The sequence below is a fragment of the Condylostylus longicornis genome, unplaced genomic scaffold (genome assembly GCF_029603195.1).
Source record: "Condylostylus longicornis isolate FDR11 unplaced genomic scaffold, ASM2960319v2 ptg000004l, whole genome shotgun sequence".
In the NCBI taxonomy this organism is placed as follows: domain Eukaryota; kingdom Metazoa; phylum Arthropoda; class Insecta; order Diptera; family Dolichopodidae; genus Condylostylus; species Condylostylus longicornis.
Genome location: NW_026577973.1, coordinates 22,106,729 through 22,133,562, shown reverse-complemented (window position 1 = coordinate 22,133,562; position 26,834 = coordinate 22,106,729). Strand labels below are relative to the sequence as shown.

Here is a 26,834-nt window from a genome sequence, read left to right as displayed (position 1 = left end):
ATAGAAGTTTGATCACGAGAAAAAATTAGTAATATAAAACACAAGTAAAACAACAAAATCTAAAAACAAAAAAAAATTCATTGTATACAGCTGAAATTGGAGCAAACAGGAAAAAGAAAATCTAAAGTAACAGTAAATGAAACAAATGAAATTCGGGAAAGCGTATCGAGAATAATTTTAATAACAAACAGTGTAAATAGAAAAAGAAATACACGAGAATTAAAAGAGAAAAAATAAATAAACCACAATAAAACATTAAATATGTTGTTTATATAGAATGGCATGAATGTGTGTGAATAAATATTACATACATATATACATACAGCACATATAACTATAAGTGCGTGTGTTAATGTTCGAAATAAATTATATTTACGATAGTGATGCCGTTTCCATTTAAAAAGTAAACTTGCTAAGAATCATCATCAATCATAAGATTGTATGTGGAATTTATTTGAATACATGAGTAAGAGAAAATTCTGAAATATATTGAACTTCTTAAATTAACTTGAGTTTTTGTCACTTTTCAGTTCACGAGTGTTTTCAACTAGTAAACTGATATTGCTGCGAACTTAATTACAATTTTACGGTTTTAATATTTCAAAATTGTGAACTAAAACTATGAAATATATGAAGGTTTTTTGCAGAGGAACAATATTCTTCTACCTTATAATTAATTTGAGGTCATTATTATAAACGCATTTTACATGCTGCTTAAATCTATTGCCTAAATGAAATGGTTTTGGTCAAATTTGAAATTTACGGGAATAAAACATGGCATTTTAAATTGAAAATTATGATTATTTATTTTAGAAATTTTGATAGGAGATATTATTTATAAATATAAATTTATTTGATCTTGTACATACTAATATATAGTTACTAAACATATTTTTTGTTTAAACGGCAACTCTAATACAAATTCATAACACAATCATTAAATAAATATTTTGTATTTTTGTTTGTAGTATATAGTTAAAATTAGCTTTAAATAAGATTTGTAAACGGATATACGCAAAGATATGATCTCTTGTTGTATTTTCATTTTTCTGATAACATTTTCAATCCTCCTTCTGCTCTCGTTCTCATTTTCTTTTCACTCTTTTTTTTCTGTTTTTCATTATTTCATGGTGATAACAGAATAATGTAAACATAAAGATATACGGACATTTTTGTTTTTGTATTGCCCATCTTTTTCGAAGGATTATTCATAGGGTATAATTTTCTAATCCCTTGTTATATGGGTGGGTATATTTTGGTATAACCAAAATGGGAAATTTTTGGTTAAAATATTCTTTTTTTTTTCTTTTTTTTTATTTGTTTTGTTGGGGAACACAAAACAAAACGAATTTTAACTTTTTTGATTTTATTTTTTTTTGTTTCTTGAATTTTTTTTTCTGATGATGTTGTTAAAGGATTCATAAGTGTATGCTGCCGACTAGGGATTGTAAATTAAAACGTACGCACATTTTACTTATCTCTATAAGTTAAAACATACAGAAAAATAAAAGGAGAAGAATAGAAACAAATAAAAATTAAAATAAATTGAATAAAAGGAAATTATTAGTGTATAAAATTAATTTTTGTGTGCTTTTCATTTTCTTCTCATTGTTTATGTATATATGTTTGTAAATATGAATGTGAATATAGAAGTATATAAAGATAGATAATTTTATTATAATCTTGTAAATTAATTTGTTAATTACATGAAAACTATTTTAGATAAACAAAAATATTATGTTAGGATATAATAAATGTTATATGCTTTGGAAACGGTATTGGTTTTCAATAAAGTTGTGGATTTTTTCTTTTTAAAGGGCTGTTTTTTTTGACTGACATTATGTTATGGAAAATATAATTTCAGAATGGTTTATAAATAATTTTTAGTTTTATGTTTTTTTTTTTTTGTACGAGAAAGCATAAATAATTTATTAATCGAGTTTAATTTATGAATTTTTAGTGAGTATTATTTGATATTCGGTATATAGGTATTTCTAATAATATTTGAATGGTCTTTGATTTTCCTTTATATTTTTGATTCTTGAAAAGAGCCACTTAGGAGCCAAAAATAAAATGGTTTTCCTTTTTATTTTGGAGAAATTAATAAAGAATTTATTAATTTATTCATAAGTCTCTAAAAAATATTTCTATAGAGTAAGGTGATATAATGTGGAAAATTTAAAGGTAGATGTTATAAAATTATTAGTAATGCAATATACGTTATTTTTGTTTTAATCACATTCTGTCTAATTTAATTACCTCAAAATGCATACAATATCAATTATATTTTATATGGGAACTTCGTTCGAAATTAAAGTTCAGTTGAAAATGATTAAAGGTTGGTTTTCAACGAACATTTTTCGAAACAGTCGCGAAAAACAAAAAAATTGAATTTGATTTTTCAATGATTTTTCAAAAATTCTTGAAACGTGTTAGGAAAAATTGTCGAAAAATAAATAAAGAAAAAAAAATATTGATTTTATATTGTATTATAATTCGAAATGTCATATTTGTGCCTCATTTTTCGACTGCTTGAACATACGTCAAACACTATGTACTTGATGGTAATCTATGCTCACTATAAGCAGTTTAATTCTAAAAAGGAGAAGGTCATTTCCAATTTGATTTAACATTATATAATTAATGTAATTATATTAAGTACAGGCAAATTTTTAATAAAATATTAATCATGTTTTAATATTATAGAGAAATGTAATGGTGACGAGAGTAGAAAATATAATAAGAAGTAAGAAAAATAAAATGCAACATGAGAGTTTCATCCAGTTTATGTGTATGAAATATATGCATTTTATGCATGTTTTTTAAAAATATTTAAGACATTTTACTTGGGTTAACTGTTAGATCTCATTATTGAAAAAATCATCAACAAGAAAAAATAAAATAAATTTTTTGAGAAAGTTCGAGTTTTTTAAAAAAACTTTCAAAAAAAAAACTCGAAAACAGTATATCTGCACCAACCCCCCCCCCCCCCCCCTCAAACAGCTTTTTCTGGAAATTAATCAAAGAATTATTGTGAAATTATTTGCTACCTTATGCGAACACCCTATATAACAGTCGTAAAATATACGTGTAAATATACAATCCATTTAATACATTAGATTCCAATACATACTTCACTATCCGATTTGATAATTTAAAAGAAGAAATATACTTAAATATCATGTTTTAATTTTAGTAAAAATTATGTTTTAAGAACCTTATAAAACAAACCGATAATTAAATCTTAATTGTGTATAACACATTTTGAAAGCTGATACTTTAATAAGAATGAATAAATTATTTAACCATTTCCATTATTAAAGTTTTTCCTTTAAAAAAATATTGCTAAAACGAAAAAAAAAATTATGTCTAATGACATCCTTTTATTATATTGGGCATATTGAAGAAGGAGAATATGAATTTTTTTGCTTTTATATCTTAAATTATCTATTTTTAATTAAATTTCATATTTAATTTAATTAATTCTAATAAAATAAAATTATTAATGATAAGACAATGACATTCTATTATTAAATGAATTTTTTTTTTTTGGTTTTTTTTTTCATATAATTTTACATCCTTATCATTTATGTATCTAATGTTATACCTGCATACAATTATTATTATAATTCTATAAATACATATGTATGTACATATATACTTACGTGGGTATATGATTATGCTAAATAATGTAATATATATTCAAGTATGCGTTCAGCTCCTTAATTTTGCCTTAAAATAATTATCATTTTTAATTGCCCTTTGAATTTTAAAAAGAACTGAAAAAAAACTGTGTCACAACACAACATAATTTTTTTCTTAACATAAAAATATTTGTTAAATGTGTAGATGTAGGTATGGTACCACGACGTTGTGTATATTCTATATATGTATGTATAATCAAATGTATTTTGGTTTACATGTAATGAAAATGAAGAAGGATATTGTATACAATTGTATGTATCGTATGATTTAATAATGTTAGAAGGGCAAAAAACGAAAAAGCAAGAAAACATAAATAATATTTTTTCATGTTTTAATGTTGTGTAGCTGTCATATTTCTTTACTGTCATTTGCGATCTATTTTATATGGTAGGAAACAATAATATTCTATGTTTTTCCTATTTACACATTCTGTTATGTTATTCAAGAAAATAACACAAGACATTAAAGAAAATAGAAAAAAAAAGAAAATTTTAAAATGGGTACAGTTGTTTTATCGTAAATTTAGTAGCTTTATATTGAATTTTATTGCCTTTTTTTACATTTTAGAGAAAAAAGTGTTTTACAAAAATTTGCGCCTAAATTCATGCAATATAAATATTCTAAAATTAAATTCAACCAAATTTTTTACAGTTATAATTACCAACAGATGTGTAACTAGTTAACGAATATAATTCTTGAAATTCCCAAAAAAAATTGTGAAACGATATTTAAATTTTTACGATTAAGGCTGAAAAGAGTAAAACACAAATTTTTTTTTATTATCGTATTAAGATTTCTGATCCCATTAAAAAGGGGAGCTTCTAATTTTTAAAGGAAAGTTTGATATTTTTGTCAAAAATTTTTTCTATTTCTAGTGAAATAAAAAAATTCCTATGTAATTGAAACCGTGAGAAATTAAGATATATATTATAAGAATTATATGAAAATGTGAAATTACGTAATCCTATAAATAAGAGCAACTTGATGACAATTTTTTTTAAAAAAATTAGCACTATTACGCAAATTAAATATTCAAAAATAATGCAAGTGATTTCAAGCATGATGTCACGTTAAATAATATTTTAAAATTCATTTGAAACATAAACTTTTAATTATCACCTTTAATTCAACTTAGAAACATCAATGTTTTAAGAGATACTACCACTTATGAGTAGAGTAACTTTCAGAATTTCCATTTTTCTTACAAAAGCAGCTATTCCAATATGATGTCTCTTTAAAATAAAATTAAATTGTGATTTTCATTTCAATTTCATAGAAATCACAGTTTTTATTGTGTTATTCGTGGTTATTAGTGAGGAAGAAGAGTTTTGAATTCGATAACACTTTGTTTTGTGTATAAAAATAGGTTACTCGTAATTCTGAAAATTTTTCATTATTTTTATTTTGTGCAAATTCAGCAGATACATATTTTCCTGGAACACTTAAAGAAAATTCTAATTTTTAAATTAGATTTTTTATGAGAACATTTATTGGACAGACAGCCACAAATGAAAAGTAATGTTAATTAAATTTTTGAAAAAATTCCGAATTTACATATTATATAAATTTTTTGTGATGAAATACACGAGAAAAAAAATTTTTAAGACACGGGTTTTACGTGATCTTTTAATTCAAGTATAGTGAAGGTTATTATAAATAAAATAAAAAAAGTCCCCCCTTATTTTTAATGTGTTATATTTTCTATTCTCCACTTATTTTTCATTTCTATGTGCTCTATAATTTTTCATAAAATGTCTTGTATTTTATTTTATTTCATGTTTTTTTTGTTATTTACTTTTAATTTTTGTTACAATTAACTTACATAAAAGGATAATGAATAAAAAGATTTCACCTATATGATGTAAGATCACTTCAACATATAATCTAGATGGTACAATTTCTAGGTGTTCTAGGTATAGTTGTTTTATGCAATGATTGTAATATTTCAGTAATTTAATAATTTGTTAAAGCTAAAAATATAATTATTTGCACATTGATAAAAAAGAGTACTTTGAGAGCCGCGAAAATTAATTTTTATTTCTACATGGGTTTGGTACGTAATCAACTTGTAACGAATTTGATTTCATCTAAAATACAAATTTTATATTTAATATTTGTGAATCAATCAATTTATTAAACTTAGATACTATTGATATTTTTAAATAAAATAAAAGTCACAGAAAGAAAATATTACCAAATATGGTTATACAAACAGGATTAATAATAAAGGATAAAATTTAAATTATGCAATATTAATAGAAAACAATGTTCTTATTGTAAATTTTATGAAAAAGTCTACAAAGTTACCGAAATAGAATGATATCCAAATTAAGCATATTCGTATAGCATTTTCAATTGCATTTTGTGGATAATTTTCAACATTTCATAGATGATTTTCTAAGACATGCGGCAGCAAATACAGAATACCATATTATCATAATTAATACCAATTTAATAACATTAATTAATAACATTAAATTGGTATTAACATTAATAAGAACTAAAATCAAAGAGTAACATTTTTTCTAAACAGATAATATTTTGAGTTCATATTTTAATAAACAGCTGCAAGTGACCAATTTTTTTTTTTTTAAATTTACTTTTCACTTTTCTCTTGTTATTGATATGTTTTTTGCAAAATAATATATGAAAGGTACTTGCTAATAATTGCTAACTAAAAAAGCAATTCAAATTTTAAAGAAAAAAACGTAAGTTTTATTGAATTGTGGTTGAATTTTTGAAAAGGTCATGGGTCCTTTGCTTATAGCATTACATTCATGCATTGTATTTTTCATCTTCATATTATTGTGACTTACTATTTAACACTTCAAATTTTTCAAGTTGAAATTTCTATAACAATATGAAGATTATTAAATTTTTTCAGAATTAGAGTCAGTACAAAGAATTTTCTAGAATCATTTTTTATATTTTTAATTGCATTTACTGTTTATTTTAAATTAAGAATTTATAATTAAAGAAAAATATTTAATTTTATATTTTACAAATGCAATTTGTTTTAACACTATAAAAATCCTTTTTGTGCTTTAAGAATTTTTTTCTTTTTTTTTTTTGTTCCTGTATGGAACAACAAAGACTTCTCTAGGAATTTTGTAATTTCAAGTGCGCAATGTATACAAAATCCAAATAAAAAACTGTGTTTCTTTCTAAGAACAACGTGAATTGAAATTAAAATTTTGGATCCTTTTGTTCATTTGTGTACCTATGCACTATATAGAAAGAATATTAAATCTTTGGAATCTGCTTAAATTTAAATTATATATAAATTGTTTTCTTTTTGTTTGTCGTTTTTTAAAACAAAAATATAATTTTATTTAATTTTTTTCTTTTTTTGTCACTATAGTAATTAAATTTGCGACAAATTTTAATAAATTTTTGTAAAATTTATAGAGGCAAATTGGAAAGAAAACTATACTTAACAAAAAACCTTTAAAGTTCTAAATGAAAATGCACACTGCAATTATTTCTCTACTCTTGACTGAAATTTAATTGAAAAAGAGTTCAGTTTTCAGTAATTTAGTCACGTTTTTTTTAAAAAAAAATTTAAATTTTTTATTTCAAAAAAAATAAAAAGCGAAAAAGCTTAAGTTTTCTCTTGCATTTCATAATTTTGTTTTTTTTTTTTCACGTTAAAGTTAAACTATAATTTAAAACTTTGAAAAGTTTTAAAATACTTTGTAATTAAATTTTATTGCAAAAATATTAATTCAAACAAGCTAAGTGTAAATTTTATACAAATATCAAGTTTATTAAAATTTAAATAATCAATTGAATAAAAATATTACGATGGATTAAAATGCAATCGTTCAACAAACCATCGGAAAAATTTTGAAACATAAAACAAATTTTTAAAACAATGAGAAAAAATAGAATCGATCGTGTTAACTCTGTGATATCCGTACGAATTTGTTATCCTATATGCGAGTTATGAATATCTCATAGTCGACTATGAGACTGACTATGACTTTAGGTTGCCATATTACCATATTAATTTATGCAAAATTTCAGTACTGGGCACTTTTTGTATGCAAAATTTCAGTATCTTTCAATATTTTCTAAGATAAGGCTACATTACTATTGAAGTTGTATGGTAGCTACCAGAAAAAGCTAAGTAATTTCAACGAATTTTATCAAACTCACTGGCTTTAGTAATATACTCATTTGCGTGAAATTTCAATATTATAACTTTTATAGTTTCTGAGGTCAAGCCAAATAAATTTGGAAGATGAATGGCAGGTACCCGAACCAGCACCACAATCATAAGCAATTTAAATAGGGTTGTGGCATTTACTATAATAAATCCTTTGTGAAAATTTGGTGAACTTAGGTCAATTGATTTTTGAGTTATAGTTAGGACGGACGGACAGACAAAACTAAATTGACTTAGAATTTGACGCTGATCAAAAACCTCTGATATATAGGTTTCTGAATCTATATCTCAGAAATCAAAAAAGAATTTTATATCTCAGACCATTATTTCTTAGTGTTAGAAACAGTAAGGCAAATTTAGTATACCCTTCGAACATTGTACGTTAGTACGATATGTAATAAGTCACTGAAACCTTTTTTTGGTCATAAGAATTTCATAAAAAACCAAAATTTTTGAAGATTTTCTACACTCACTCAAATTAATTAATTTTAAAAATTTAGATTTGTCTACTTCCTAATGTAGTTACTTACACTTGAAAGTATACATATTTTAAATTAGAGCTGAACTCTATCTTTCGTCTTCTCATCAAGGAATGTAATCTTAGGCTTTGATCAATAAATTAACCGACAATTTAGACCGTTACTATGTTAATATTTTTTAAATTTTTGTTCTTATCCTAAAACTATGCAAAAAATATTTATTTAACGTTGTAATTCGCTTTACAAAAGAAATAAGAAATATTTTCGTAATATTATGTAATATCGTATTGTAACGAATATCGTTAAAAAAAGTACGAGTGCTTTCTCTTGTTGAAGGAAAACTTTTTAGTTGTTAAAATGCAAATACTATTTTTGGTGTGCCAACTTGGCCATAAGAAAAAATATTGCAATTGATTTGTACAGCATTTTATGACCGAAGTTTGCTCCCGTGACTACCCTTTCAAATCTGTTTGTAAATTTTGAAAGTTTGAGCATAAATTTTGTTAATAACATTAAACTCCAATAAATAGCTGTGCTTTTAGACTCACTATTGAAGATGTTAGTGTTCTGTATGAAAATTATAAGGTCACTGTTGTTATTCAATTGCAGTCATAAATTTTATTTTAAATCTTAAATTTTCAATTTTCCTTTTTCTTTTTTCTTAATATTACATTAAATGGTAGCAATTGTAAAAGAAAGAAAAATAAAAATGGAAAATAAGAATAAAAGCAGTCATTATTCTTGAGTAAGAGGAATGAAATAAATGGCCTTCAGTTCCTTAAGAAAACATTATTTTCCACGTTTCCTATAATAATTTTCTTCCTGCTCTTTTATTTAAAAAAAACATAATGTCTTATTCTTTCAATATTGCCACGCATTAATCAAAATGCTTACAAAGTTAAAATGATTTCTTCTTTTTGTGTTTTGTTTTTTGTTTTATTATTTTCACTTTTTATATTTAAGTGTACATAGGAAAAAGGACATATATTATATTATCCTTTTATTATTTAATTTTAATTTTTTCTATATTTCTTTTTCTTTTTTCTTATTAAATAATTTATAGCAAGTAATTCAGAATCGAGTAAATGCCCGACAGATGGTTTATATCATTTACTTGGAGCAATTGGTCCACCTAATGTCGTATCAAGACATAAACGTAATCATAATAACAATAATAATCATTACTCGAATGATGTATATAACAAAAATTATGGTCACAATGGTAAGGAGCACCAACAACAACAACATGGCCATCATCATCATTATAACCATCATCAGAATCAACAACATCATCATCAACATCAACATTATTATTATCATAATAATCAGAAGCTGAAAGGACATAAAAGGTAACTAAAAATTGTAAACATACGTATGTATGTATAATATATGTGTAAGTATACGAATTTTCTTTCGAACATAAAATATTTATGTAAAATACAAACACATGCATTATACGAGTATGTACATATATTTTTATATTAGGAGAAATGTCATCTATGAACACAATTATAATTTATATATTGCAAAATGTAGGTAGATTGTACAATATTATTATGTACATACATATATGTATGTGTTGAATGTATGAAAGAATAATATAATTTTGTTGAAGATTTGACACATGAAAACACATACAATTTCAGTTTATAGCACAGATTTTTGAAATTCTCAAAGTCTATTAGAATAAAGCATACAAAAAAAATTTGTGGTTCAAATTTCTTCAGGATGCGTTGAAATTGTAAAATTCATAGTTCTTTTGCTCATATCCGTAGAGCAGCCGTACAGAAAATCGTTTTTTGAGAAAAGAACCAAATTTCAGCAAAGAAACACATTGTTAGAAAATTAGCCTAGCATAAGCACTTTTTTCGAACATGTAATCTCTATTGAAAAACTTCATTTTGGTCTTATCAGAATTAAATACTCGCCTTTCTTAAGTTTAATAAAATCTTTATTTTAAACTTAAGAAAGGCGAGATATAAACTGATTATAAAAGAAATAATGATACTAAAATAAAAAGTAAAAAGATTTCTGATACCATACCAATGATATGCCGCATGACCATTGTTTAGCTGTTTGCGTTCTCAAATAAGCTCGACATCAGTCTAAGTGTTTATTAAGAATTGACTAAGAATTGACTAAGAATTGATTTTTGTATTACGTTGCATCGTGACAAATTCAACATATTTATGTGTAATCTATAGATATATATCCTTGAAAATATGATAAATAGTATTTTATCATCAATCTTCTGACATAGTAATAAAAATTAGCTTTATATAATTTTTTTTCCTTTTTGAAGGATCGCCCTGTCTCCTTCTTAAAGAATCGCAACAAAATTTTAATAACAAAACTTATAAATAAAGGAATTATGTGTAATTTCAGAATACTAAAAATTTAATGTGATTTTAATAACTGTTATACTAGAATGCATATAAAGTATAGTAAAATACAATTTGACTTCCCTACCAAATTCGATTTTCCGACTTATCATTGAAATTTAAAAAGGTTACCAAAACTTAAATCTGATGACACCCCTTCTAAAAGCATAATATTTTATTATATTAGTATTCTGTTGGGACATTGCTTTAAAATAAATATACATACATGTGTACATACATGAAAATTATTTTACTTGCAAATTTATTGTCTATATGTAGCTTTCAATTATTACGTTATGTGTACAAAATTATTTTGTTAATTGAAATTTTATGAACATTAAAGGTACAACCATAACTACATCCAAATTAGTCTAGGTTCTTATTTTTCTGAAACTTTCAATTGTGTACACGAAATTCCTTTCTTTTATAAAAAGAAAACAAATCTTTTCATTTGTATATAGCTACTCGTATATATGAGATTTACAAAATGGACGGAAAAAAGAATTTAAATCAACATGAATTAGAGAAAAAAAAGAAAAAATAAAAAATTCTCATTTTCGTCTTAATTCTATTATTGTCCATTCCGTAATAATAGAATGCACAACAAGGATTTTGATGAAATTGTAATAAAAACTTGTATACTTTCTATATAAGAAATTGAGAAAAAACAAATATACAGACTGTAAACGTTAATTTTATATTAAGGTAATGATGATGGGCGTCTGGGACGAATAATAATGCACAAATGTAATGATCATAAAGAAAATGAGGAAAAAAGAAGAAAATAATAGGTGAAAATTTTCCAAAAAAGGATTAAGTTGAAAGACCTTTCTTTTGAAGAAATTCTAATTAAATTTAATTCTATTAAAATTTTTATTAAATTTTCGGCAAAAATTTTCAAATTTACAAATTAATTAATATTAAATAAATTAATTTAAAATTTTTAATTTTGTTTTTTATTGTGGAATTATAACAAGGTTAATTTTAAAGAACTAGACCGTGAACTTTTTTAATATTGTTAAATTTTTGGCAAATACGTTGTTGATACAGTTAAAATAGGTATTAGATAATGCTTGTATATATGATTATGAAGATTAGGTAACGATATTTGACATTTTCAAAATGTTTCAATTATTTAAATGTTGAGTCATAATAAAAATAACCAATATTTTGTGCAAAAATGTAAGAATCTTATACTGAATCATATTATATCAACACACTCCATCGGAACATTGCTACAATTGAACCTGATAGGGGAAGTTTCTAGAGGTTGAACATTTTGTTCCACTTATAGACGTTTCTCGCTTAACAAGTTTTCCATTTATCCAGGTTTTTCAAAATTTTATAACTTACATTTTAATTATAAATTTTTTAATGTACGATTTTTGTATCATTTTCTGTGCTTTAATTATTAAGATAAATTATTTATAACAAAATTATTCTTTAGTCAGCTAATTTTGTTTGAAATTTGCTGAAAAAAATAAAACTCACACGAATACTCACGAACATTTTCTAAAAGAAATTTTTAACCAAACAGTATAATAAACTAAAATAAAAACAAAAATTTACCTTATTGAGGTAATCACAAAAAGTATTCCTCCTCTGGATGTAGAAATGTACTGAATTAGTACATGAAAAAACTAAAGGGACTGGATAACTAATTTCATTTAAAGAGGTTTTCCTATTACCCAGATACGTCAAATTCAGGTTCTACTGTACATGCTTTGTCACATAATTTAAAGACCCTTAAAGACAAGGATTTTAAGCGTTGTAATTATCAAGTGTCATTAATTTTTGGTGACAATAGTCAGTCGAAAAACAGTTGACATTTTGAAGAGCCGTTATTTTGATAAAAAATCCAAATTTTAATGTTTTTATTGAAATGTAGCAAATAAGAATAAAATTGAAACGAAATTTTATACAAACTTTTTAATTGAAAGAAAAAAAATTGAATTTAAAAAATTTGAAATTTTTGAAAAGAAAAACTAAAAATTTTCATTTTGGAAAAACTAAAAAAAAAATCTAGTAATCAAAAATTTTTTTTCGAAAATTGATAGGTTTTTTATTTTGCCAGTTTTTGTAAGAAATGGTACCTATATGGTTTGAAATTTTTAAATGCATTTTTCTCAGATTGGGTGCAATTTAAAAATTTGACAAAAATATTTTCGGAATCTAGACACTATTTGGCATCTGAGATTATTAAAATTATCCACCTGGAGCGAATTTTTAAAGACATGCCATATAAATTTTGGCGTTTATTTTATTAGAAAAAAAAAATTTTTAATAGGAAAATTTAATTTTTTTGAACAAAATGGAGTTTGTAAATGATATGGTATTAACATTATGAAGCTAATAAATAATTAATAAATAATTTAATGGGATTATTAAATTTCAAAGATATTTCTACAAAAACGAAATTGTTATACGATTAATGCAACTGAAGAGGTGTTCTAGTGAAGCAATTGATTTAAAATATGCAATTGAATAGAAATACTTAGATTTGAAAGAAGAAAAACATAAATTTTTTCCGAACTAGCTAAATTTCACAGAAGAATTTCGTGTTTGTTTTGAGAAATTTGTAAAATTTTTGGATTAAGGAACAGTAAATTGAATTTAATTTTAGTTTTAATTTAATTTGGTTTGAATTTAATTTGATTGAATTTTTTAATTGAATTTAATTTGGTTTGATTTTAATTAAATTTTTTATTTCAAAAAATTTGTGGTTTTTGTGTCTGTATCTTCTGTACCATAAAATTTTTTTAAATGTTTGAGGTCTTAAATTAAAGTTTAAGCAGTTGGGAAAAATTCTATAAAAAAGAATTTCAAGGTTTCGAAAAATTTCTTACGAAATTTTATTCTTACGAAACTAAAACATTTTAATAAAAACAACGAAATTTGATTTTCCTCAAAGTGTGAATGCTTGGTATTCCGAAGGTACTTCAAATGCAGAATCAAGCAGCCAGTCTATTTTAAGTCCTTTATACTAGGCCTTTGAGAAACTGTTTGTTTGAAGTTCCTATCTTCTTCAGCACCGAAGTTATAATCAAAAAAATTTAGATAAGTAAAAATTTCGTGAAAATTCGTTAAAATATCTGAAACTCGGAAACCTTTGAGATTTGGCACCCAGTCTGGAACAAAAGTTTTACCCATTTTCGATCTTCTAACCAATGCTATATGTTGTTGTATAACTTTCTGAATCAGCCTGTAGATGTAGTTACCTAAATGGTATTATTACGCATTTAGACTTTCGAAAATATTTTTTATTGCATAGCAATAATCCATAAGACGAATTTTGAAACTTTTTTCAAAACATTCAGAATTAATTTTATAAATTTTTCTCTTACTAATATTATGTGCATGTATGTATGTATGTAAGTAATTTTGAAATTCTATACGAGTACTTTAGGAATTTTATTTAACAATAAAATTTTAGAATGAATTATTATCAATGGTTTTTACTAGCGGCTTCACGATACCTTCTTATTAGTATTAACAACAATATTGTCCAACTCTGATTTAACGAAACTTTATCCAAATTTCATAATAATCACCATAGTCCTATCACATTTTTTCAATACATAGATAGTTCGTAATTAATTTATTGTTGAAAAAATCCTGTGCATAAAGTTTCTTTATTAAAATATTGGTGTGCTACAAGTACATGTGTGCTTCTAAATTCTAAATATTTCCCAAAATAACTTACAAATTATTGTTAGAATGCATGTTTTTTTGCTCTCATTTCACTGTTTTTAATTCAATGGTGCATGTACTAGACAACATACTATGTTTAACGTTAATATTTACATTCTTCAACAATAATATTATGTGTTATCACAATGTTTAATGCATTGTAACCTAACAACATCCTTAATGTTAATATTATAATATCAATTTGTTCTGTCATTCACTTATACTATGATAAAGCTGCAAAACAATAATTTATAATTGAACATCGTTTAATATTGTTATGTAATTAGACTAATAATTAGACACTAGCAATATAGTTATCCGCATATTATATAATTTGGGGCATATATGTAGTATACTTCAAAATGTGAATAAAGATATTCAATGGTGCCAAAAATTATTTTCAAAATATTTTATAATGTGCCGAAAATAAACCATAAATCTGATTCTTTCAACAAAACTGAATATAAAATGCAGTATTCTATATGAATTTAGCACAGCGCATACAGCTATTTTACTGGTAGAGGGAAGGGAATAGGAAATTAATTTTAATCTATAATCTCGTATGATTGAATATGCGTACAGTTAATCGAAAGATTTCAGTGATCTAAAAAGATGACTCTAGCGACATCAACATAATATTTTTTATTCTGGAATGCTTTCTGAATCTATTTAACTGTGTGTCAAATTCTTAACTATTTTTCCTTTGTCATTTCTCTCAAAAATCTATTAGCAAACACAAAATTTAAATAAACCTGAAAAAATCCTATAAGTACAACAAAAATTCTTAATAAAAAAAATACCTTAGCAACATATCATAAAATGCTATATAAACACATTGTATTTTTATTTTCTAGGCATGATATAAATAATGAACAAGTTAATGATTCTGCTAATATTATTACGGACAACATAAGTGAAATTGGAAATCACTTGAAAGAAGAATCAACAATCACAGAATCCAAGCATACCTTTAATACTGCAATACGTAATCGTCGTTATATAATTCGAAATAATTCAACACATATTTCAAATAACAACTTACCACTCCACAATTCTACCCCTAATATTGATGACATCGGTGGCAGTAATAATAACAGTAACATTAAGGATAATATTGACAATGTTAAATCAAGTTTACCTAATAACAATTTTAATGATGACAAAACTCTGTACAATGAAAAAACTACAACAAACAATAATGAATTACAACGATTAAAAGAAAATTCTTATAGTTCTAATTATGATACCAACATTAACGATTCACCTACTTCAATACATGGTTTCATTAAAATTAGAAATCAAATGACATTGAATTCGGTATCGTTACCAAATGGAAATTTTATAAAAAGTAACAGTAATACTTCTCATGGATTTAATAACGATATTGTATTTTTTACTGAATTGAGTACATCAAATAACCTAATGAAAACGGAAGATTCTATTGATATGCAAAAAGGGGAACAATACGAAAATCACGATATTCGTAGTCAATATCATCACCAACATTCTCCTTCGCAACATCATCATCATAATCATCATCATCATCATCATAAGCAACATAATAATCACCATCATAATCGTGAATTGAAACATCAAAAAAATTATAATCAATATAAACAAAATCATCATCATCATCATCATCATCCACACATTGAGAAAAGTAGTGATGTTGAAGAGCATTTGTACACTCATTATGGAGATTCAAATTATCAACAGTCAGTGAATGAAAGAAAATCAATTGAAATTTATAATGAAAAACAAGAGAAAAAACAAAAACCACAACGTAATCGTCGTGATGCACCTGGCTGCACTGTCAATTATAAAACCCAAAGGCAACTTCGAATTGGTTGTACTGATTTAAATCAAATTGATGTTAGACCACAATGTAACGATGAAAGTGAAGGTATTTAAGAAATTTCTTTTTACTCATTTATTTTTATTATTCAACTTGGGTTATATATGTAATAATGTGCTCTTAGACATTTACTATGTGCACCTAATTTGAATTTTTTATTTTGTTGGTTTTTTTTTTTAAATATAGGTACTCGTACATATTTTTCTTACATAGGATTCTTTATAAAAATTTAATATTGAAAGAAAATTAAGAGAGGAAACTACTTTTTTTTTGCTTCACAGCCAAAGTTGCTTGCATGACTAAACGTGAACTACGTTTTTAGAATTTATTCCCAAGCTCACGAACATATACAATTTAAACAGTATTAAATAAGAGAACGAGAAACTTAATCTTATTGAAGATCGCTTTTACGATACCTTCTTTTACGATCAGAAAAAAATTAAGATTTTTACTAACGAACAGATGTTGAATTCAAAGTGTGTTTGGAATTCTTAAAGGTCTTTAAGTTTCTTATCATAAAGAAATTTAATTTTTAAGTAGATTTTAAACTTGAGATTAAACCTGAATATTTCTCCATTATAATCTGAGTTTCCGATTTTAGTATTCTGAATTGGAATGAAAAATGCTGCAAAGGTTTTATATTGCATAAACTATGGTGGAACCTATTTAATTAATTCAAAGAAAAAAATACTGAAATTGAAATTAGAAAATATTTATGACAGATTTCTATTAAAATAAATTTGAAATAGTTCCGAAATTAATCAAATTAATTATTCTGTTTTCAGTATAAGATTGATGGCATTACTAAATACCTGGTTGCAAAGCACATTAATTTATAAAAAATGTAAGGTATTCTGGAAGTTTAAATACAAAATTTGTAAAAAAACATCTCCTTACTAGATTTTAAAATTGCCAAGTAGAATGACAAATTTTTCATAAACTACAACGAAAAGCACAACAATAAGTCCATAAATAATAGAATGATACACTCAATTTTTTACTGAAAAACAAATGGTAGTTTTGTTAAAAAACCTATTAATACTTGAATTTTCTTTACCAAAGAATTTATGTTGCATTTGGATGTGCAAAAAATTTTAAGAAAAATTTTATTTATTAATAATTTTGATTGCGGGAAACTATTTTCTATTAATTAAATTTTCAAAACGTCCTACGAATTATTCCACAACAATAACGTTGTGCAATTCAGAAATTACTCATATAGTCAAATCATTTTTTTTTCTTCTTCATAACACCAATTTTATTTTGAATCTATTTGTAAAAGGATAACAAGAGATTACCATTAACTTGATTGAAAGATTATAATTTTAATTTAATTAAAAAAGTTTATAGTAAAACAAAAAGAACATCGGAATTGGCTTAAATTGACCAAACCAAAATCATTATGGGGAAAATGAGAAATAAACGAAATGCACTCAATATTTTTTTGCACAGTGTGTTTGTTGTTTTTATAATTTAAGCCCTTGAGCTTCGATTTAATTGGAAAAAATTTTGCAATAGTCACTTATGAGACGTCTTACGCGTTTTGGATATCTTTGAGTAAATTCACTACAGTCACTATTTATTCCGTTATCATTATCAGATACACTTATGTCCTCTTTGTCGGATTTTTCATTATTACTCCAATCACTGCTATCATTAATTATAAGGAATATATTTTTTATTTTATATATATTTTTATTTTCATGACGAGTACAGCTTGTCACTGGGCAGATAGACATTAAAAATTTATGACGATTTCAACTCGTCATTGTAGCGCAAGGGATTAATAGAGAGTTTTTTTTAAACAAAATTTTTATTTCGAATTTGAAATGACAAATTGTATGGTATAGGGAATTCAATTTAAAGCAAAATGATATTAATTATTTGATTCAATTCTAAAAAGGAAAAAAAAATTTTAATGTGAATAATTCCGAAAATAAACTAGTTATTAATTAGTTTATTTTCGGAAGAATAAAATTAAGAAATAAATATTTAACAAATTAATTTCTGTTAGTCTTTCTTGCTTGTACGTTATCATTATACATTAGAGTAAAACTGATTAAGTTATTCCAGATTATTCCGTAAATTATTGGCAAAAATTACTGAAATTTCAAATTTTTATGTTTCACCCGGTACTCGCACTTTTTTTTTAAATATAATTCAAAAAATAGTTTAGAAATTTGATGTTTTTTTTTTTTTTGCTTTCAATTATGCAAAATTTGATTTATTGGGTCTCGAAGATTTTAATTACATATTTTCAGATTTCATTTCGTAATTATGATAAAATAATTTGAAAAATTTTGATTATCTCGTTAATGGGCGCTTTCGAGTAGTTTCCAATTTTCAATTATTCTACATAATTTGTTTTTTTTTCCAAAAAATATTATTTATAGTGAAATTATAATGAAGATGATTTGTAAAAGTTGAAATGATAAATTTTAGAGAGAAAAAGTTTTTTTTTTCAATTATTAATTTAATGTTGAATTGTGATTTGTCAAATTTAGATATAAAATGACAACTAAAAATAATAGGAAACGAAATTAAAATTTCTAATTTTTTTTGCACTAAATTTTGATGAGACCATTGATTTTTAAATTAAAAGATTTAAGGCGTAGTGTGTTTAAACGCAATGCTGTTGAAAAGTAATTTTCCTTATATTTTGAAAAATGACACGTAAAAGCCAATATTTAATTATTCAAGCGCTTAAAGGTAAATGGATTTAATGGATGGATGTCTGGCGCTTATAGATGGATAAATGAGCGAAAACACAATTATTCAAGACGAGGAATTATTTGAGATGTTTGCGAAAGTTTTAAATGAAAATTATGAGCAATTACTAAATTACATTACATTCTACCAAAGACATTAAAAATACTTTATTCAATAAGTAATTATCTTAGATTCTTCTGAAGCATGGGTCTCAAACTAAAATTTTAAATTTGTTGTATTTAATTACGGAGCAATTTAAAGATAATCAAAAGATTATGAAAATGTGAAAAAAGTCTATATTTTATTTATATGTTAATACAAGATTTTTGTTAAAGATTTGTATCACATTGGTATAACAATTGTCTTGATCGCATTTAATTAGGTCAGTGAAATTCAATAAAGTTCTTAGAATTTGCTGTCGCAAACTACATGTAAAATTTTAATGCGCTTTTGAGTTATTGTTAGATAAACTACAACAATTAAATTAAGATAAATAAATTTTTAAGAACTATCCAAAAGATATATAGCACCTAGATATGTCACCTTAACGAGGTGATGATTGTCGATTTCTCTTACTTCTCTTTTTAAATTTAAACAAAAATTTTTTTTTATTATAACAACAAATTAAAATAAAATAAGTATGTATGTACTTAGATGCTTTAATATACTTATGAATACTAAATATAATTTTTTCTTTTAATATTTTTAGTTTATATTTGCTATGGATCATGGACAGAAAATATGAACATATATATCATAGCGAGGAATCTTGCTACACAACATCTTGTATGTTTAACTTACATTCCATTTATAGGAAATGAAGCGAAACTAGTTATAGGTGATGAATGCTATCATCATTCTCATGAAAAACAATCTGATCATTTGATAGCAACAAATATTACGAAATTTGGTAAGAATCAATAAATTTCGGTTAAATTCACACTAATTATTCTTCTTTTACATACTTTATTCATCTGTAGTGCTTTTATTTTATAAATAAGAATAATTGTTTTAAAAAATTAGGTACTGTAATTTCTAGACATGTAATAAAATTTTAGAAAAATGTTTTTGTCGTCACAGTTAAATTAAAATTTATTTTATTGACTGTTTCATCTATTTCTGGATTAAAAAATTCAAAAATTCAAAATAACTCAAAATCATTTATTATATTTTGACAAATTGTTCCGAATTACCAAGAATTTCGAAATTGTAATGATATATATAAAATTTTATAAACTTTTTATTCAAAATTTCTAGTTGAAAAAGAACACAAATTGTTTGATATAATTTTTGTGTCACGTATCGTTTTCCGCGTTTAATCATTTAAAAAGCCAGTGAAATCAAAAAAATGATTATGGTTTTAATCAAATTATAATTATTGTGTACAGCAAATAACAGTCTGCTAATTAGAGTAGGTATTATTACAATATTATTCCAAGTATCTTTTTTATTAATACTCTTATTTTGATACGCAAAGCGAATGGTTAGGTGAGTCAAATGGACTAGGCGAATCGAATAATGAGGTTAACACCACACATATGTATATAATTTTTGTTTTTTTTTTGCAAAATTTTCCTAAAAAATTAATTTTCCTATCCCTTTAACAATGTCGGGCTTGGTCTTCATTAATTTAATTAATGCTCGAATTGTTTTTGATTCGTTTTTTTCACGCTTAAATTAATATTAGAGAATCAATATTTTTTACAATAATTTGTAGAGTTTTATGAACTTACTTTCCAGATAGTTTAGGTTCTTCCATTTTATCACTGTATCATATCAAATAAAAAAAAACACTTATGTATTATATTGATTTTTGTTTTCATTCGCCAAGCTCATCACACAAACAGATTGAATATTCACCTAAAATTTAGAAAGATTCGCTATAATCATAATACCACAAATTTATATTCGCCAAAAATTTTATTCGCTTCGCCGATCATGGTAAGGGATTAAATGAATAAAAGCTGAAAATTTTTTAAAACAATTTATATAATAGCTATAAAAAATTAATAAAAATAAAATATAATTTATATATCTTTTTTAAAATATTGCATACTTTTAGGTCAATGTGGTGATTCAAGTACTGCTGACAAATTTAAAATTCAACCAATTATGAATTACTTTTTACCAATAATATTAATTATATCAATACATTTATTACATAACATTAGATGATTTTTACTGATATAATACATTATTTAAAATCCAACCAAAGTTAAAAACCCCCATCTAAGAAAAATAACCCTATAATTAATTTTATTTTGTTTAAATTTCTCTTATAAATTTAATTATAAAAAATTTAAATAAACAAAACTTACAATAACAATTTAGTTAAAAAAATTATGTTTATATATATATAAATATAATGTATATGTGGATTATTATGTAATATTATGTAAATTATTAGCGTATAAATAATAAAAATTAAATTATTATACCCGTACACAAAAAAATTTAAAGCTTTTAAAAGTAATTTTGAAAAGAAGGAAACAAAACCTACCGCTGTAAAATATGCAATCATTGTAAAAAAAAACAAATAAGCAAATTAAAATAAAAAAGGGAAAAACAGTTAATTAATTAAACATTAAAAAAAAAGAATTATTAATTATTTGTAAATATTTTATTAATTATAACTAAAGAAAAATTATAAAATTATCATGTAATAAATGGAAAACGAATTGTGAAAAATTTTAGTTTTTAAGTTCATAACACCCATACAAAAATTATAAATTTAATATTGATGAAAATATAAGATGAAATCTATAAAAAAATTAGAAACAAAAAACAAAACAAAAGATTATAAGAAAATATTTTTTTAAATACAAAAAAGAAAAACAAAATGTTTTAATTGAAAAAATTGTAAATAGAATTTAAATTAATTGTGTAAAAGATGAAACGAGATTAGGTATAAAAAAATAATTATAAATCAAATAAGAATGAAGGCGATAATAATTTAAAAAACATTGACAAAAAAAAAAAAATTAAAAAAAAACACAAGTTATAAATAATTTCTATTCAGTTTTAAGGGCGGGGAAAAATGTTAACGTAAGGCGTTAAACAAAAAATCATAATGCATTTTTGGTTTTTGTCATTTTGTATATGCAAAAATAACATTTTATATACACTTTCGGTTATACCAATAAATGGACTCTAAGTCAAATATTTTTTTTGTTTTGTATAAAAAGAAAAAAATTAAAAATGAAAGTTTTAATAAAACTAAAAAAATTTTTTTTTCGATTTTGTATGTTATTTTTAATATATTTAAATTAATTTAAAAAACATAATTTAAATTTTTTAAATATTTTTTTAATACTTATATAAATTATACTTATTATTATGTAAGTTTAGACTATAAATAATATTTAATATATGTATGCATATATCAAAAAATATGGATGTATATATATGGATATATATATATATATATGTATATTTTCTTTTGATTAATTTTTAAACATTTAAAATAAAAAGTTTGGAAGAAAAAAACTCATAACTAATGTTATTTTGTTTTTTTAAATTTCATAAATTGAAATGCTCAGCTAGCTACTGAAAATGTTGAAATTTGTAACTTTCTTTCTAACTTAACTTTTGCAAATTTGTTAGACTGATGTGTCCACCTTACTCGTATCACTTCGTATTTTCTCTCAAATATCTACAGTTATTGTAAAATAAAAATTTCTTTGAGTCTCGTTTATTCAACATCTCTCTGGTGGTTGTTGAAAGAAATACGATACAAGTACAAAATGTAATATAAACTCAATGGAAATTTATTCATACAACTGCAGATGGATGGCGTAATCGAAGGAACGAGTTATAGACAGAAAAATTAAAAAACTTTTCTCTTCGAATTGGACCCGAACCAGTGACCTGTTCCATCTGTTCAGCAATTGTACGAAGAAATTTCCATTGAGTTAATATTATTAGTGTAATAAGCACAATACTTATTAATTAAACAACTACACGTTATATTAGTAATTCAGTACAAAGTGTAAATTTTTTAGGAAGAAGAAAGAACTATCACTTAGTTGCATACAAATTGCTTGTTAATGCTTAAAACAAGTTAGTATTTTTAGATTTAAGTACTTAACATAACCGTCGTAAAATTTTGTTTTCACTATGTTTTCTTGCACATATAATATAATTTTTAAATAATTTTTAATAAGAAACGCTTTTACTTCTTATTAAAATCCAAAATTTTTTCGCCATTTCAATTAGCTGAGCATACTAATAGATAAACCACTTGAGTACACCTAAAGATACAAAGTATCGATTTATATCAAACATTTATTCATAAAAAACTTGCTGACAACATGAAGTAAAACCCGATTGCTGGAATAAAACTGTTTCTTATTAAAAGTTACTTAAAAAATATAATATAATTCGATTAAATTTATTTTATGATAAAATGAATGCAAGTAAAAACACAAATAACACTTACGACGTGTTCTGTTTTAATTAACTAATTATGTTATAAATTGTATTAAATTTGTCTTTTGTTGATCACTTTACTTTATAAAAGTAAGAACTGTACTCTTAGCTGTTCTCTTTTATTAACTTGTTTCAGGGTCCCCTTAAACTAACTATAACGACCCATAAATTAAAATAAATTAAAAAATCATTTATAGTAAAAGGAACACAAAACTATGTTCTAATATGTTGTTTACAAGTAATTATTATAGTTCAAAATTAGAAAATAAAAGTTGTAGTTAGTAATAAGCAAATGTTGATACTATAATGTATACTATTTTCAAAGGAGCATGTACTAATAGAAATGTTCATAGAAACTAACTCAACAAAAAATGGCTGTAAATTACACTAAATATCGTTTTAAGAGCTAATTCTGAATAATGAAAAGTGAAAGAACTTGATATAAATTTAGGATTATAATTTCTATTAATATTCATTAACAAATTAATTTAAAAGTAAATTTACAATTAGTAACAACTTTTTCAACATATTTATATACTAAATTGTTAATTTTCATATATTAAATTGGTTGTTACAACATCTTGCTGCACTGAAATGATTCACACAATTATAAACTACATATATGCATAATCCCGAAGAAAAGCAATATCATATCTTCTATATATAAGCAAATTCTAATTTGACAAACATAAATTTTGAAAAAATTACTTTACAATGGAAAAAGAGGTTTTTAAATTAAAACTTTAATGCGATTCACTTTCACTGCCAGTATTTCGCATACAAATACTAATACGGATAAAATGTAACCGAGAATTAAAGCAAATATTGGTCCCGATACATGTGAAATATTTAATGGTTCTTGTTCTGGTTTTGGTACAAACTTATGTTCTAATTGGACCATGTAATGTAAAACATCCGGATCAATATATTTTCGTGTGTACTAAAATAAAATAAGTTTTTATATTTACTTTTAAAAAGAATTGTCAAAATCGAATAAAAGAGATTTACCGATGTCTCCCAATGTATGTATATGCCAGATTCAAAAACCCAAAGAACTAAAAAATTCAAACGTTCTTTTAAAGGCCAACCTCTTATTGCAATAAATCGAGTAAATTCGTAGAAGACGTAATCTTGCACTAGCTAAAAATAATGCACGTCAGTAAAATATATTCAAAAACAATATAATTACAAAATTTTTTACTATCAAATTAACTTTATCATCAACTACAATATAATCATTAAAAGTGTAGCCACCGCTGTGTAATTTTTCAACTGCGAATCCCCAAACACCTGTGTATGTTAATTTTTTTAGTTCATCAACGCTATGAACTTCAAAATTTTTTGCCAAAATTTTTTCTTTTGGTATTTCCGATTCTTCAATTGTATCCTCCCAAGCAACAGCTGGAGCACCCCATTTCCAATTCATTTTTGCAAATTTTTCTGTTGTATCAATTGGATTTTCAAATAAGGGAATTGTTAGTAACGATTTCAATTGACCACTGTAAATATTTTCCATCGTAAGTGCCGTAAATAATGTAGCACCAATCAGGAGCCGAGCACCAAAACTGTTTGAACTAATTGTTCAGTTCATTGTTATAATAGATTAAATTAATATTACTATAAATATTAATGTAATAACAATTCCATACTTAACTTTAGAATAACTTTGTTGTACAAACATTGCAAAAATATCCAAAAATGATAATAGTAAAACTTCAACTTTATATGAAGATTGTTTGGGATTTTTCAAACGCATTGCTGAATATCTAAGATTGTTTAAAGTAATTGAGCAAATTCCAATTGTTATAATCAGAATAATCCAGGAAATGAAAGATAATGGTAATATTGGTGTTAAGTATTGTGGAAGTCGTCTAAAATTTTCGTGAATGAAGAGAAATAAAAAAATAATTACTTTTTACAAAGCAATTTAAAACATCTGGTAATTAAATAAATTGAAAATCAAGTGATTTAAATAGAATGACGTAAAGTTCACACGTTTTCATTTCCGAATCTTAAATAAAATACAAATCACTTACTTGGGTGCAGGTCCCATAATATGAACTGCTGCTTAAATTTTTAATTAATAATAATGTTAAATTATAAAATTATAAAATAATTCCAATTGTTATTAGTAATTTGAAAACCTGATTTTGCTATTCCATTTGCAACTTCAAACTCGTAATTATACCAATTATAAATGCTTCCAATTCCAAATTCAACTTCTTTTTTCCAAACACCTCCAACAATACCGGATGACGTTCCGTTTTCATATAATTCACCCCAAGCGTCTTGCCCATCTAAATTTATGCTTGTTTTTATTTTTATATTAAACGACATAAATTTTTCTAAAAAGTAGAAAATGCATTATAACTTACAATTTTTGACTTTTAAAGTACAATTCCATATCAAACAAAGTTCTATACATATATTTGCTTCACTTCCAAAAAAATTAAGATCTTTCTTAAATAAAACTGTATTTAAAGAGTCAGTATTTCCCTTTCCTGGCTCCTAAAAAAATTTAATCATAAATAGATGTATGAATTACACTGATTGCCATTATTTTTGTTGAAGTCCTACAGAATGTGAAAAAATAGAATAAGGTTTATAATTGTGCGATCCCAATTTTACTGGTCTTCCCATCATATTTTTCATTTTATCCTCGTAGAAATTGGTTATATTATTTTCAAATATTATTTTATCTGCCAGAAATTTTTCTAATAGCAAAGGTTTTCTATAATTGTGTGGCCCAACAAATTTTTGAGTCCATAATACAAAAGTATTATTTTTGTAACAGACCATAATATGCCACGGAAACACTTCCGAAATTGAATTAAAAATTTATGAAATAAGTTTGATAACACAAAGTAAAAAAGAAACTTACAATCTAAATCTTCAGATTCAAAGAAATCTTCTACATTTGCTTCATCTTGAAGATACAAATGATATTTGTCTTTGATTCTTTGAATTGATTTTTGTGCTGCATATGTGCGGGCTGCCAGAAACCTACTTGGTTCTGGTAGAATGCTAATAAATCCCTTTAAAATTTTTTTTATTTAAAATCACTTTTTAGTAATATAAAAAAAAAAAACAATACATCAGCCGCAAGTTCCACATACGCCAGCAATTTTTCATTTAATATGGATTGATTCATTCCCTTTGCGTCTATAACTTGTGTTACAATTCCAGTTTCCCGTTGAAATTCACTGATTCCTTCCAGATAATCGCTTTGTAATTCATTGGGATTTTGTGAATCATACAAAATAATTGTACTCTTTAGGTTTAGAAAGTAAATTTGAACTAGAATAATTATAAGAATAAAAATTAAAAGCTGTATTAAAATTTCAATTGTTAAATAATGTACTTAAATATTTTACAAGCCACTTAGCAGCAATTGCGTTGAAATGTGATCTCAACAGCAT

General features: G+C 24.4%; 2 protein-coding genes across 2 annotated transcripts in view; one reads left to right on the top strand and one right to left on the bottom strand.

Moving 5' to 3' along the window:
- Window positions 1-22,358, top strand: part of LOC129607572 (uncharacterized) — a 98,557-nt gene extending 76,199 nt beyond the window's left edge. Inside the window, exons 11-14 of the mRNA XM_055518650.1 lie at window positions 9,416-9,701; window positions 15,278-16,326; window positions 19,697-19,897; window positions 21,050-22,358. Of these exons, the coding sequence (XP_055374625.1) occupies window positions 9,416-9,701; window positions 15,278-16,326; window positions 19,697-19,897; window positions 21,050-21,162 (1,649 nt within the window). The 3' untranslated portion in view covers window positions 21,163-22,358. The remainder of the gene's footprint in view (window positions 1-9,415; window positions 9,702-15,277; window positions 16,327-19,696; window positions 19,898-21,049) is intronic.
- An 840-nt stretch (window positions 22,359-23,198) lies between these two features.
- LOC129607567 (uncharacterized) lies at window positions 23,199-26,834 on the bottom strand. Its single transcript, XM_055518635.1, has 12 exons — window positions 26,790-26,834; window positions 26,510-26,686; window positions 26,297-26,450; window positions 26,212-26,231; window positions 25,791-25,923; window positions 25,560-25,712; window positions 25,452-25,479; window positions 25,029-25,286; window positions 24,617-24,980; window positions 24,424-24,555; window positions 24,173-24,355; window positions 23,199-23,237 (listed from the first exon to the last, which is right to left on the bottom strand). The coding sequence occupies exons 1-12, from the start codon at window positions 26,832-26,834 to the stop codon at window positions 23,199-23,201; spliced, it is 1,686 nt and encodes a 561-aa protein (XP_055374610.1).

Coding starts and splice junctions, on each gene's coding strand:
- LOC129607567 (XM_055518635.1), bottom strand. CDS start 26,834: ATGCTGTTGAGATCACATTTCAACGCAATTGCTGCTAAGTGGCTT. Junction 25,713..25,790: donor TACTTTAAAAGTCAAAAATT/GTAAGTTATAAT, acceptor GCATAAATTTAG/ATGGGCAAGACGCTTGGGGT. Junction 24,356..24,423: donor ACATACATTGGGAGACATCG/GTAAATCTCTTT, acceptor ATTTTATTTTAG/TACACACGAAAATATATTGA.